This window comes from Cygnus atratus, chromosome 2 (assembly GCF_013377495.2).
Source record: "Cygnus atratus isolate AKBS03 ecotype Queensland, Australia chromosome 2, CAtr_DNAZoo_HiC_assembly, whole genome shotgun sequence".
Taxonomy (NCBI): domain Eukaryota; kingdom Metazoa; phylum Chordata; class Aves; order Anseriformes; family Anatidae; genus Cygnus; species Cygnus atratus.
The window spans coordinates 87474515-87487088 of record NC_066363.1 but is presented as its reverse complement, the minus strand read 5'-3'; the positions used below and the strand labels follow the sequence as shown (position 1 = coordinate 87487088).

Genomic DNA, 12574 nt, shown 5'->3' with positions numbered 1-12574 from the left:
ACTAGGTCCACTGGTGGAGGAGGGCTTCTGTTAGAACAGTTTATATTTGTCAATTGACAAATCAATCAATTGACAAAGCTTTCTCCAGTAGGTGTGGACACCAACTACGATACAGATACCCACAGTCGTTCCAAGTAACTCAAGGTGCTGTTTGCTTTTAATGCACAAATCAAAGAGGGTCTTTCCATGGCAGTTTTTAGGTTATTCTTCCCTCCTTGTGTCCCTAGTTGTGCTTCTGAGCTGGGATCACCCAGCTTTTTTCCAAGTTGTTTCTCAGCCCTGCAGAAAGTCCATGTCTCTCTTCTGTCTCGTATTTGCCCCAGGTCTCTGTGTCCTAACACAGCAATTGCTGAAGATGATGAAATCTCCCTCAGCTATTCAATAAATGGACAAAGCATTGCTTGAAAGGCATAGAAAAGGTTCATAGAAAGCTTCAAGTTGGCCTTCACCATCCAGTATGGAAGTTTCCTGATATTTTCCCCTCAAGTCCACAAAATCCAGCTGGGCTTTTAGTACTAGCTTAAGCATTTTTACCTGCTAGTATCACCATTTTGAAATACCTTGGTAGTTGCCTCATACTTTACTAGGCAAGATAAAACTATAGGACTTACAACATTACTGTATTCTGTTGTTTAACAAAGATGCACTATGTATATTTTTCAAGGATGCATTAAGGTCAAAGGAGGTGATTCTTCCCCTCTACTCTGCTCTTGTGAGGCCCCCCCAGTAGCACTGCATTCAGCTCTGGGGCCCCCAGCACAAGAATGACATGGGCCTATTAGAATGAGTCCAGAAGATGAAGATGATCAGTCTAGAAGAAGGCCACAAAGATGATCAGAGGGCTGGAGCACCTCTCCCATGAAGACAGGCTGAGGGAGTTGGGGCTGTTCAGCCTGGAGACGAAAGTGCCCCAGGGAGACCTTACAGCGGCCTTCCAGTGCCTAAAGGGGGTCTGCAGGAAAGCTGGGGAGGGACTCTGTGTCAGGGGTTGTAGTGACAGGACAAGGGGTAATGGCTTTAAACTAAGAGAGGGTAGGTTTAGATTAGATATAAGGAAGAAATTCTACACTCAGAGGGTGGTGAGGCACAGGCACAGGCTGCCCACAGAAGTTGTGGATGCCCCATCCCTGGAGGTGTTCAAGGCCAGGCTGGATGGGGCTTTGAGCAACCTGGTCTGGTGGCAGGTGTCCCTGCCCATGGCAGGGGGGTTGGAACTGGGTGATCTTTAAGGTCACTTCCAGCCCAAACCATTCTATGGTACTATGATTTTTCATGATTACATATTCATTGCAACCTAACCCAAAGAAAATACTGGACTCTTACACATTAAAAAAATATATCAATTTAGAATCACAGAATCATAGAATATCGTGAGTTGGAAGGGACCCACAAGGATCATCAAGTCCGGCTCCTGGCTCCACACAGGACCACCCAAAAATCAAACCATATGTCTGAGAGCGTTGTTCAAACACTTCTTGTACTCTGACAGGCTTGGTGCCATGAACACATCCACTGTTTACAAATCCACTGGTACTGTATCCACAGGCCTTTTGCAAGTAAGATGACTATCAAATGCTACTGATTAATATTTTCAAGCACTAGCTTTGTAGGATGCCCTTCCTCACAATTTTGGCACATAGCCTCCCCATGAGTTTGTTATTTTGCCCCAAATATATTCTGAAATTTTATTTTAAGCCCTCAAATTTTAATAAAGGTTTTGAGCTTTCACAGAGGTACACCACATTCAGCATATTCCTCAAATATTTTGTCTGCAATATTGAAAGTATATTTCAAACAGTATGTGAGCCATGACATGAATTTAATGGAAAAAAAAGTGTGGGTTTTCTTTTGTTTGTTTTTGCATCGTATGTGGTATAATCAAATGGGAATAGGAATTGCTGTATTTCTCAGATTTAGGTCCTTTTGGACCACTTTATTCATCTCTAGCTCAGTTGATGGTATTAGTTATAGTCAGAGAACAGTCACTAACATCTTTAAAAGTTATGTATTTGTTGCATAACTGGAAGCTCACCTAATAATTCCATCTAACTCTACATAGGTGAAGCACAGGTGCTAAGAATAGGATATACTCTGTTACACTCAGAGAGGGGAACCTGTAACAAAGTTTGGATGGGAAATTACTTCAGATGATGTTGTTAAGGCTTGATTTCTTTATAAAAGAAGCAACCAGTCATAACAAATTATTTTCGAGTTCTATTGTTTTGGTATATACAATTGCAAGAAGGAAACAGAATGTTCTTTGTGGATTTTTGCTATTTATATTGAGCCTCATAGGTTTTCTGAGATTGGCTTTAAAGAACTACTTTAATAATTTTTACAACCTGTTCTTGAACTAGACACTTCTTATATACATGGTAGTATGTCTAGCTTTAAGCAAGCTTTTCATCTTCTTCATGGGTTTTGTGAAGTATGCTGCACTTAGCTGACAGTATGATAAAAGCATTTTTTGTGTGTATTTGACCAAACTTTCATTATTGCAGTTGTGTTCTAGCTATTTTCTAGCCTTTTCTTTAGCAGTAGCACTTTGTTCGTCCATAAATCTATGTAATGTTCCTAGAAGGTTCAACTAAATAAGAAAGCATATAGCTCATTTATGTTGGCTTCTGTTAAGGATTCTTTTTTCTTTCTAAAGCTGCAATTTATCTTTGAGGAATTTGATTATGGCAAAATAATATCCTTCACTCACCTGGTACTCGGTGAAGGTTGACTAGTGATCTCTGTCATTTCAAGTGGAAAAACACGTTTCTTTCTGCCTTGACTCTCAAGATTTCCTAGGCTTATCATTTAAATCACCAGCCCATCCATTGTTGTCCTCAAATAAAATGACCTTTCTGCCTGGAGAGACAGGAGTGAATTTGAAAGCTACAAAATGCTATTAAATAGCTGCTAAAGTCATAGCTTGTGCTTGTGAAGTGCTGGGGAAGTTTCTGCCTGTCTCCCAAATGATTCTTCATAGCTACTGAATTTTGGAGACAGTGTGGTCAGATTTAAATGTTTAGTCCCAACTTTGATTGATAATTTTCTCTTTGTAAGGTAGTATCCTGAGTAATCAAGATACAGTATTAAACACTTAGATGTCTTTAGCTATTGTAAAAGGCAGTGCTGAAGAATGTGATTTTTTTTCTAACTGCTTATTTGCCAATTACCCCAAACAGGCATGGAGAAGAATGCAGAATTAGGTAGCTGTCATCTGTGTAATTCCTCATCTGCAAAACCAAAGCCTGATGAGTCTGTTTCACTGAACAGAGTTCCCCATCCATGTTCAGCTGAGTATTGGTCCTTCTGGTTCTATAAGTATTAAAAATAATATTAAATCCAACTTTGGTTAATTATAGTCTGTTTCTAACAATTGGCAGAGGCAGACAGTATCTTCATCAGGAGAGGTGCCCTATCTTGATATGGAGTAACATTATTAATTTGGGCAAAAGTTTTTCAAAGAAGCTCTAAATATTTGCTGTAACTATTTCTGAATGTTTGGCCTGGTGCTCTTTCCTGGAGGGAAGGCTATTTTTTTTAAATTCCATGAAGTTTTGGCCAACATTCTTTGCCATTAACTCTAGCCAGGTTTATCTAGATTGGCCTGACTGGCTTTAGTCATGCACTCTATCCAATGGATATTTAATGTAAAATAGAAAAACAAAACATGGTAGCAGGTACCAACACCAGGACACCTTTCCTTTCCCACCCTCTGCCCCCTCCACCTTACAGAATCTGTTTGCTAGGAAGCTGCAGCTCATCCTGGTTAACGTGCTCTATTTCCAGTTCTGTTACTACCAAGTTTTGCTGTGTGCAGGACGCTAAGAACGGGTGGAGAGCATCCGAATGTCATGTGGTGTAGTGGTTAGAGCATTGTCCAGGAAGGTGGGAACTGAATGTCCATGTTTTATAAACTTAAGCCCTTCCTGAGGGCTTTTAAAAAGGAAGGCTAAGTGAGGGAGGCTCTATTTAGGTCCTGTTCTCTGTAAAAATCATTTATCCTAAGACTTTTCACTCAGTCTATGAAAAGACTTATACAAATGAATGCTTTTCCTGTGAACTGTGATAATAGCTTTGAGCAGTGTGAAGCTACTATTTATTTAATGAAATCTCCCACAACAAATGCATTTTAGGGGTTCATTAGCCCTTTGGATTAAAGGGGAGATGATGATGATTATTATTATTATTTAGACCTTTGTAATATTAGAAAACCACTGGGCAATTCTGTATATTAGATATCTTCAGCTATGTGGAGTATCAGGATGGACAGAGCAGAGAAGCAACATGAGGGAAGACTGAGGAATGCCAACAGCATGCTATGTGTGGGCAGCTTCCATTACCCTCTGCCTCAGCTGCGCTTGGTTCTATCTAGCATTGCCAGTACCTTTCAAATACAAAAATTAAACAGATTTTCCTACCTTTTTTTTTTTTAATTATTCTTCCGGTGAAAGGAAATAGAGCTAAGTTCCAATAATCAACAGAAAATATTATGCAATGCAGTGAAACCCAAGTTGCTTGTAATAAAATTTTCCATATTTTAAAAATCAGTATAAACAGTAATGAAGTTTTGGCTGGCCAACCAACGTGTCGCAATTATTGGAAGCAGAGGTGTTACAGATCTTCAGAAGTATGTCTAAGAAGTCCAGTAGACATAAACAGAGTATGTTATGATCTCTTATCATCATACAAGCAGACCTTCAATTTTGGTTCTTCTCTCACAAGTCCTGAAACATCAGTTTGAGAGAAAAATGAAATAAATGAGAGTATTTATTACCTACATGTACAGATTGGCGTTTTTAACCATGCGATGGGTTAAGCCTAACATCGCATGTAGTGTCATACTCTGTGTTGCTCACCAATTCCCTTCTATCAGAACCATCAAATGAAGCATACTGGTAGTCCTGCTGTGACATATCTCTGAGGTTCTTGCCCCATTCCTTCCGAGTGCCTTGCTACACCTCTTCTGGTCTGTCTTTTCAATCTCCTCGCTATAAATATGTATTATAAATATTTTGGTGATGCTGTGTGCTAAAGAAATTAGCAATTAGCATATGACAAACACTTTTTTGTTACTGGTAACTTAAGAAAAAAAAACACACACATCCTTTACTGTGCATATTTTTCAATTTTTCTAGATTTCACAAGGAGCATCCCTAAACGATTTACAGAAAAAGAAGAGGCGTGCGCCTCTTCCACCAACTCTGTCTGCTCCACCCACTCCTGCCATGCCAAATAGGACAGAAGAGGTGGAAGACAAGAGGAAGAGCACAATGGGTGAGAGATGCTGTTTTCTCCTGTGTAATTCCATGCATGTGCTTTCAACACTCACTGTTCAAAGTTTCTTTAATTCTGTTATGCTGTGAGTTGGGAACTTTTGTAACTTGGCTGGGGGGGAGAATGCATTTACATTGCAGAATGAAAGTCTGGAAATAAGTGTTTCTATATTACCTCATTTTAATGGCACCATTCAGAGGACCAGAAGACAGTAAAATGTAGATGACACTTGTCAGATGATTTGAATGTTTTGTATGAGTTAGATATTAAAAAGCACTAGCCCTGGGCCTATTCTGTGCCTCTAAGGTCATGCTCATTTTGCTAGTAAAAAGAAAGTGAAGAGATAGACAAGGCAATACTGAATACATCTGAAGCCATGGGGTCTACTAGAACTGAGGTACAATTAAGCTAGTTCAGGTTCTCCTCATGTTCTTAAAGCCTGAAGACATTTTCTTTTCCTTTAGGCCTCCAAAAGTTTGACATCAAGTCAGTTGATGGTCAGTGAAGTTTTTATTTTGAATTTGTTCCTAAATTAATCTCTCCCGAGTCTTTAGCTAGAAAAAGAAAACTGGTTCTCTTTAAAGAATTCCATACATAGCTGGTGACGATGAGGGAACTGTAGGCTTCAGCAGTATGTGATACACCTTTACTCTCATGCAGGAAAACTGAAAAATGTTCTCCCAAACCTCTGTCATTATCTGACTGCTAGCTCATTCAGGTTGGTGGGAGCTTTGTCCAAGTGAGGACCCCAAGATTACGCTTTTAGCAAAGTGATTTTATGATGGGTAAAGATATGAGATGATAACCCCACATATTGAAACATTTTTTTCAGTGCATTAAGAGAAGCATTCAAGTACTGTAATGCACTCAATGCACTTCAATTCATGTCTTTGACCTCATGTTCCATAAAGTGCCTAAGACATACAGATATGACATCCTGTCATACATAATTGCTTACATTATGAATGCCTCACAGTTTAGAAAGAAACCTCTTGGCTTTGTTCCAACATTTATTTACAGTAAATGCTTCACATTTAATGCCTCAGCATTTATGTAGCAGCAGGAGTCCATTATCTTTTGACATGCTCGACTCCATTGACATCTCTTATTTAAGCCCTCCAAGGGGAACGTTATCACTGTGCCATATAATACAGGGGTTTTCAGCAAATTGGCTTACTTTTAACTATTTCTGATGCCACAGCCTGAAACTCCTCATGCCTTGCCCTGTTGCAAGTTACTTATTGATGACATTTGGTGCTTCAACTTTTTGTAAGTGTTAATTTTATTTTGTATCAGTGCTCATAACATTACAGCTGAAATAAAGCAGAGCATAACCACTTCTAGTCCATTCAGTGCTGTGTACATAAATGCTTGCTGGCCAGACTCTGTTATGTAGGGTTCTGTAGTATCGTTTACTTTAATGGAGCCTTATTAATTTACACCAACAAAGAACTCGTCCCACAGTAGCCCGATCCCCAGTGCTTTTCATTTTCTGCTACTTTCTTGAATGAATACGTTCATTAACGAGAAAAAAATGTTACAGTGAGAGAAGGTTGGTAAAACAGCCTCTCTTTGAGGCCCTTGCAAGAAAATGATGAGAAAGCACAGATGGCTCTGAAAGCAGGAGAGAAAAGCTGTGAAAAAGGCAAGACAGTAGTGAGGGGGGGAAAAGTGCTGCAAGAAACAGGCAGCCTCATGATGAAAAAAGGATTAAAGCTACCTGTATATCTCCCAAGTTAGCCACATGAATCCAAGCAAAAGATCAATCAAAAATATCCTCGAACTGGCGAATGGGGCACATTCAATACTGAACCACTTACTCTGACCCCAAAGCATTGTGCCCAATTTCCTCAAAGCAGTTAAAAGTCTACACATTTGCCAACATTTAATTGTCTTCAATCTCTACAAACTAGTGACTCCTAAGTAACAAATCAGAATGGCTTAATCTTTTTTTTCCTGCCTCTTGGCGCTACTCCCCTTCTCAGCAACACCAGAGCATGAGCCTAGGAGTGATGGCACAGACCAGAGGTCCATCTCAGCCAGCATCCATCTTCAGCTATGACCAGTAGCAGATGCTTAGGGCAGGGCATGAGAGCAGAACAAGCAGGCAGTCCTGCTTCCTCAGCTGACTTGCAGCCTCTGAGGACTTGCTGAATTGCAATAGCTCTAGGTCTGTACACCACAAACTGGCAGCAGCTTTTCGACATTGCAAATGGTTAATGCAGCATAGTCCAAAGGTGCATGTATTTATGTAGATATTGTACATAAAATTGAAATGAGCCTCCAGCAAGTTATGAGCATTTCCTTTGATAGCTTAAAACACTTTTATAAAGAATGACTTAAACAACTGCTTCCCCGCAATGTCAAAATAATACAAAAACTACTCACAAAAAGAAAAACCCGTCAACATACCTACTTAAAAATATTGATCTGAGGCTTTCTCCTTTTTCTCTTATAGAGAGGGGGAAATGGTCACATAACATATCCTAAAGGTCAACAAATTCATGCAGTTTGGCACTTACGGAAAATAAAACATTTTTCTCTTGTTTTTATTTTCTTACATACCTTTTTTACACTTTTCTTTTTTGAATTTTCATCCTTCCTTATATTTGGCAAAACAGCAGTGAAGATTTCAACTGTTAGCTGTGATGTACGTGTATGTGCTTAGCCTATTTCTGGTCCCATTGTTGTTGATTTAAGAGAGACCAGGCTTTTCCTTCTCCCGTAATTATTTGGGGCTAAATAAGAGCAGAACTAGATCCAGAAAGACTTTGGTTGTGGGTGAGGGAAAATCAACGTGTATTTTAAAAATAACAGCAAACGTAGCAATCGTTGTCTTGATGCTGAAGTAACTAGTCAATTGATCCCCCCTGTAGGTGATGGACGGCAGGTGCCACAAAAGCCTCCTAGAGGCACCACTCGGGGTCCACCCGAGTTAGTGATCCCCCCACCCCCACCTTACCCTCCTCCTGACAGAGACATTATGGATCCAGCAGTCTGTTACAGAGAAGCAGATGTTACGGCACCAACAAAGCTGGTACCTAAACGTATGTTTCAAAATATATGTATATGCGTTTCATCTCTGTTGGTGATTATTCTCAGAGGTAGCTTTTCCAGACTTTCCTCTCTGCTCTCTGGACATACATGTCTGTTTTTTTCCCTTTTTTTTCCAGCCTGTTGTCTTTCGAAATGCCCAATGCAGTGTAACTAATTAATGTAACGTAAATGAAGCACTTGCTTGGAGACAGGTTTGCTGGAGATACCTGGCCATTTTCTGGAAGCATTTAAAAGCAACCATCAAAACATGTGACTTCACCCAGCTGGAAGCAGAAATTCGTTGCCTTGTATTAATTCTCCATCTTTGATTTCCTGTACTAACAATTTTTCTCTCTCCAGCCACAAATTCCTTTGAGAGTCAATAGGTCTATCAGTCTAGGTTGAAAACTCCAGGGTGTCTCCCTTCAGGAAAATGCAGCCATTTACACCAGCTGTATATTGTTAAAGGCCTTCCTGTCCTAATGGATACACCTTCCTTGACATCTCTGGATAATCCTTTGTGTGCTCTTCCCCTCAGGGCATAACTGTTATCAGACAAAAAAATGCAATAGTTTCCACATCCATGTGTATTTGTGAAAAGCATGTTTTCATGCTTTTTCACGCTTATCCATTGACTGTCTTTAAGTCTTTGTACATGATCCAAGTCTTTGATCATGTAGCGTATTCTCTGTGGGCTTGACCTGCACACCCATGGAGATCCTGTAAAGGCAGCAGAGCTCTGCACATTATGGCATCTCGTGGACACACTTCTTTGAAGGTTAGGAGTCTGTCTCCTAACCGTGGAATAGAGAAATGCCTCCATTAGCTGCTAATTTGACAAAGATATTTTACCAGGACATTTTCTTTACCAAAATTATTCTTCAGGTATCAGTTACACTGATACATTAATGTCAGTGGTTTTGCTGCTCATTGCCAACTAAATCTAAAGTATTATTTTTCAAATCTGTGCTAAGGAAATACAGATTGATGAGCTTTATAGCGGGGAGAAAGGAAAAAAAAAAAAAAGAGAGATCCGTACTAACAGAAAACTTGAATCTTATTGAGGATTAACCCTAATTCATTTCTTTACTAGCATATGCACAGAAACCATATCATACTTGAAATCTTTTTTTTTTACTAGATACCATCAGTTTGCCTACAATGTTTTCTTTATTAAAAGTCTGTTGTGGCCTTCTTTGCATTAATATTTCTGCTTCATTTGAGTTTCTACCACTCCAATATTTTGCAACGCTTTCCTGATCTACCTTGCTGATCAAATACACTTTAATCAATGCAGCTCTGATGTTATCCGCCCGATCACTTGCTCTTAAACAAACACAATATCCCAGCCAAAATGATTTGATTAAGCTTGTACATGGAAACATAACATGAGCTTTTATTATCCTCGGTTTACTAGGAGCAAAGCAGTAGTGCTTAGTGGATATTTATTTTAGACTTAAAGCATCAATGTTGGAGAGGGACAAGTTTAGCTTTATAATTATGCTGTGCGCTACCTAGATATAGTCATGTATAGCTTTACAGGAGAGAAACGTGTATAGATGTACCCATGAGAGAAGGCAGCACACACGACAGATGCTAATTATATTGCTTAATGCCATTCTGAAAGGTGCTTAGATACCGTAGCGACTGAGTGGTATAGGAACGGAGTTTTGCAATGATGGTTTTTATTGCCTGAGAATGCCTCAAGCAGTGCAAATAGGACTTTTGCGGTAGATTCAAAGGACAGCAAAGTTCTCAATCTTCCTGACTCTAACCTCAGTAAGTGTTTTCTCATAGAACAAGGTGGGAAGGCGGATAAGCTACTGATGCCAGATATTGATGAAAGGCATATTTGTTCTGAAATCACTCTCAAAACAGCTTTCTTTGATGATGATTGTGGTCTCCTTTGGCTGAGTGGGTGACTGTCAGCAGCAGTTTGACAAGATGTGATTCCCATTCAGAAATTATAATTCTGTGATCGTGTGGAGTTTAAATTCTTGCTCCTTATGATCTGCCATGGTTTGTGAGGCACTGTGCCCCACCCCTTGTTCCTTCCCAGCAAACACACAGTCGTCCCATTGTGCTCGGAGAAACCCATGGTGAGGAATTTTCATTTCATAGGGGATGGTGGTAATCGCTCTTCACAGAGTTTTCCAAACTTAGGTAGAGCGTAAGTCATTCATGAATAGGGCTTTTAGTAAGATACTTGGGCTTTTCTGGCTCTAATGGTAAGAGTCTCTCCCACAAACAAGAGTGCAATTGTTCCTCCTGGTTTTTGCTCTTTAATCTTTTTATTCTCATTACATGGGTTTTCCTGTTAATTTTTGGTCTGGTTGACCCTTAGTTGCATGTTGTGTGCATGTCGAAAATGATATGTTTATGGGATCCTTTCTCCTTCCTTATCTTACTAATCAGATTGTTCATGGCCTGTGATTGTTAGATTTGAGTGTGCTTTGGTAATACCGAAATGGAGATTAACACCTCTCTTGCATGGCTTTGGTTATTGGCATTTAGCTCCTGAAGTTCTCAATAAACAACTCAATAGCAAGCTCTGTACTACTCATATGAGGTAAAGAATCCATATATTGAAAGATTGCTGTACCTAGAGGTACAACTAAAACATACTGCCTTGAAGTGTTTTCAAAGAGATCAGAGAATCAGGCAGAACAGTTTGGGTTGGAAATGACCTTTAAAGATCATCTAACCCAACACCCCTGCCATGGGGGTCATTAGAATAAATTCAGTACTCCTGTGAACCTCTTTGATTAGCCATTTTTATTTGGCTTGTTATGAGCTATCATACAGAAATCCAGTAAGAAATTTAAAAAAAGGTTAAAAAATAAAAGACAGTTCACCTTCTTGTAGAGTGAGATCCTGAACTTAAATTCTTCACTCTTACACTGAATAAGGTGCTAATGAACTTCTGTCTTTAAAAATGAGATCATTATTTGAATTTGTCTTTTTTAATTTAGATCAAAATAATCACTTAGAAAGTTTGAAAGGGATGAAGGATTAGTAGAAGTATTTCCCAATTATTTTATATGGACAATATGTATGCTACTAGTTGATGGGTAATAACAAGTTCATTTTAAGAAACAGAGTAGAAAGGAGCCTTGTCCCCATGTTTAATTTTTAACATTTTCTGTGATATCATTTGATATACTGATGGGTAATATAAGCCACTTGACAAAAGCCATGACAGTTTCACAAGCAATTTAGCCATATTTCTTCAGTCACCTTAGATATTTAGTCTTTCACAGTGATTAAGGATAGTTTCTGAGGGTTGGACTTTATTAACTTTAAGCAAAAACAAGTAGAAAAACTCCTAGAGAGAAAACGACATTTTCTTACATGTGCTTCTAAATTAATTGAGAACTGTGGACTGCTCAGTAGGTAACTTTGCTGGCCTATTATAATGCAGTACCGCAAAAGGAGTCTTTCAGTTTTTCCAGCCTTTTCTTTTTTAAAGATGGGCTTTAAGGCAAGAAAATCTGTAAGGGTGACTTAGGAGGCTTATACCACCATCACTCTTACTTTTCCAGCCTGATCTGAACGAAGTTGAATCTCCAACATCATCTATCTTGTACCTTCTAGAGAATTAAAATTCAGTCCAAGCAGAGTTCGTAGACATGCTGTCTATCATTGTTGTGCTGTTGGGATCAAGTTAGCTTATACATAAACCCAGGGAGTTAGAGTATCTGTGGGATTTTGAATTTCAGTATGTGTGCACCTAACTACACCTTTGGGCATCTGATTCTTGAAGGTTTCTGAGCATGCTAGCCATTCTGTTGTCTTATGTACACAATATTTTTAATTTTATCATTTTACTCTTTTTTCCTCCAACAGTTTATTGTTGTGCATCATTCCCTTCATACACCAAGCGCGTCTGACAGACCCCGCCTCTTCCTATGACCTTCATACCTATGAACCTCCTGTTGCCTCTGCTACCCTGATTCTTCTGTTACCTTTCTTCTTTCCCTGCTGGAAAAGAACCTTTTTTTCTTTCTGGCTGAGATTTCAGCTTCCTTTCTTTTTGAACTTGCACATTCTCTTTTAATTACTATTGATTATTTTTGGCTGTTGTTCCTACTCATTTGTGAGATGTATGCTCCAGAACTGAATGCTGTGTTATATAAATCTATATATCAGTCTCAGAAAGATTATCCATACATTTGTCTGTTCTTTTTCAAAATATTGTCTTTATTTTGAGCCATGGTTTGATTTGATTTGTTGTTTTAAATAGTGTGTGTATGGGGGAGGGAAGAGT

At 39.0% G+C, this 12574-nt stretch overlaps 1 protein-coding gene across 2 annotated transcripts in view; it reads left to right on the top strand.

The window, feature by feature from the left end:
* COBL (cordon-bleu WH2 repeat protein) overlaps window positions 1-12574 on the top strand; it is a 153714-nt gene that overhangs the window by 97353 nt on the left and 43787 nt on the right. For both annotated transcript variants that reach the window (XM_050709160.1, XM_035552803.1), the window contains 2 exons: window positions 5133-5271; window positions 8148-8318. In XM_050709160.1, the coding sequence (XP_050565117.1) occupies window positions 5133-5271; window positions 8148-8318 (310 nt within the window). The remainder of the gene's footprint in view (window positions 1-5132; window positions 5272-8147; window positions 8319-12574) is intronic.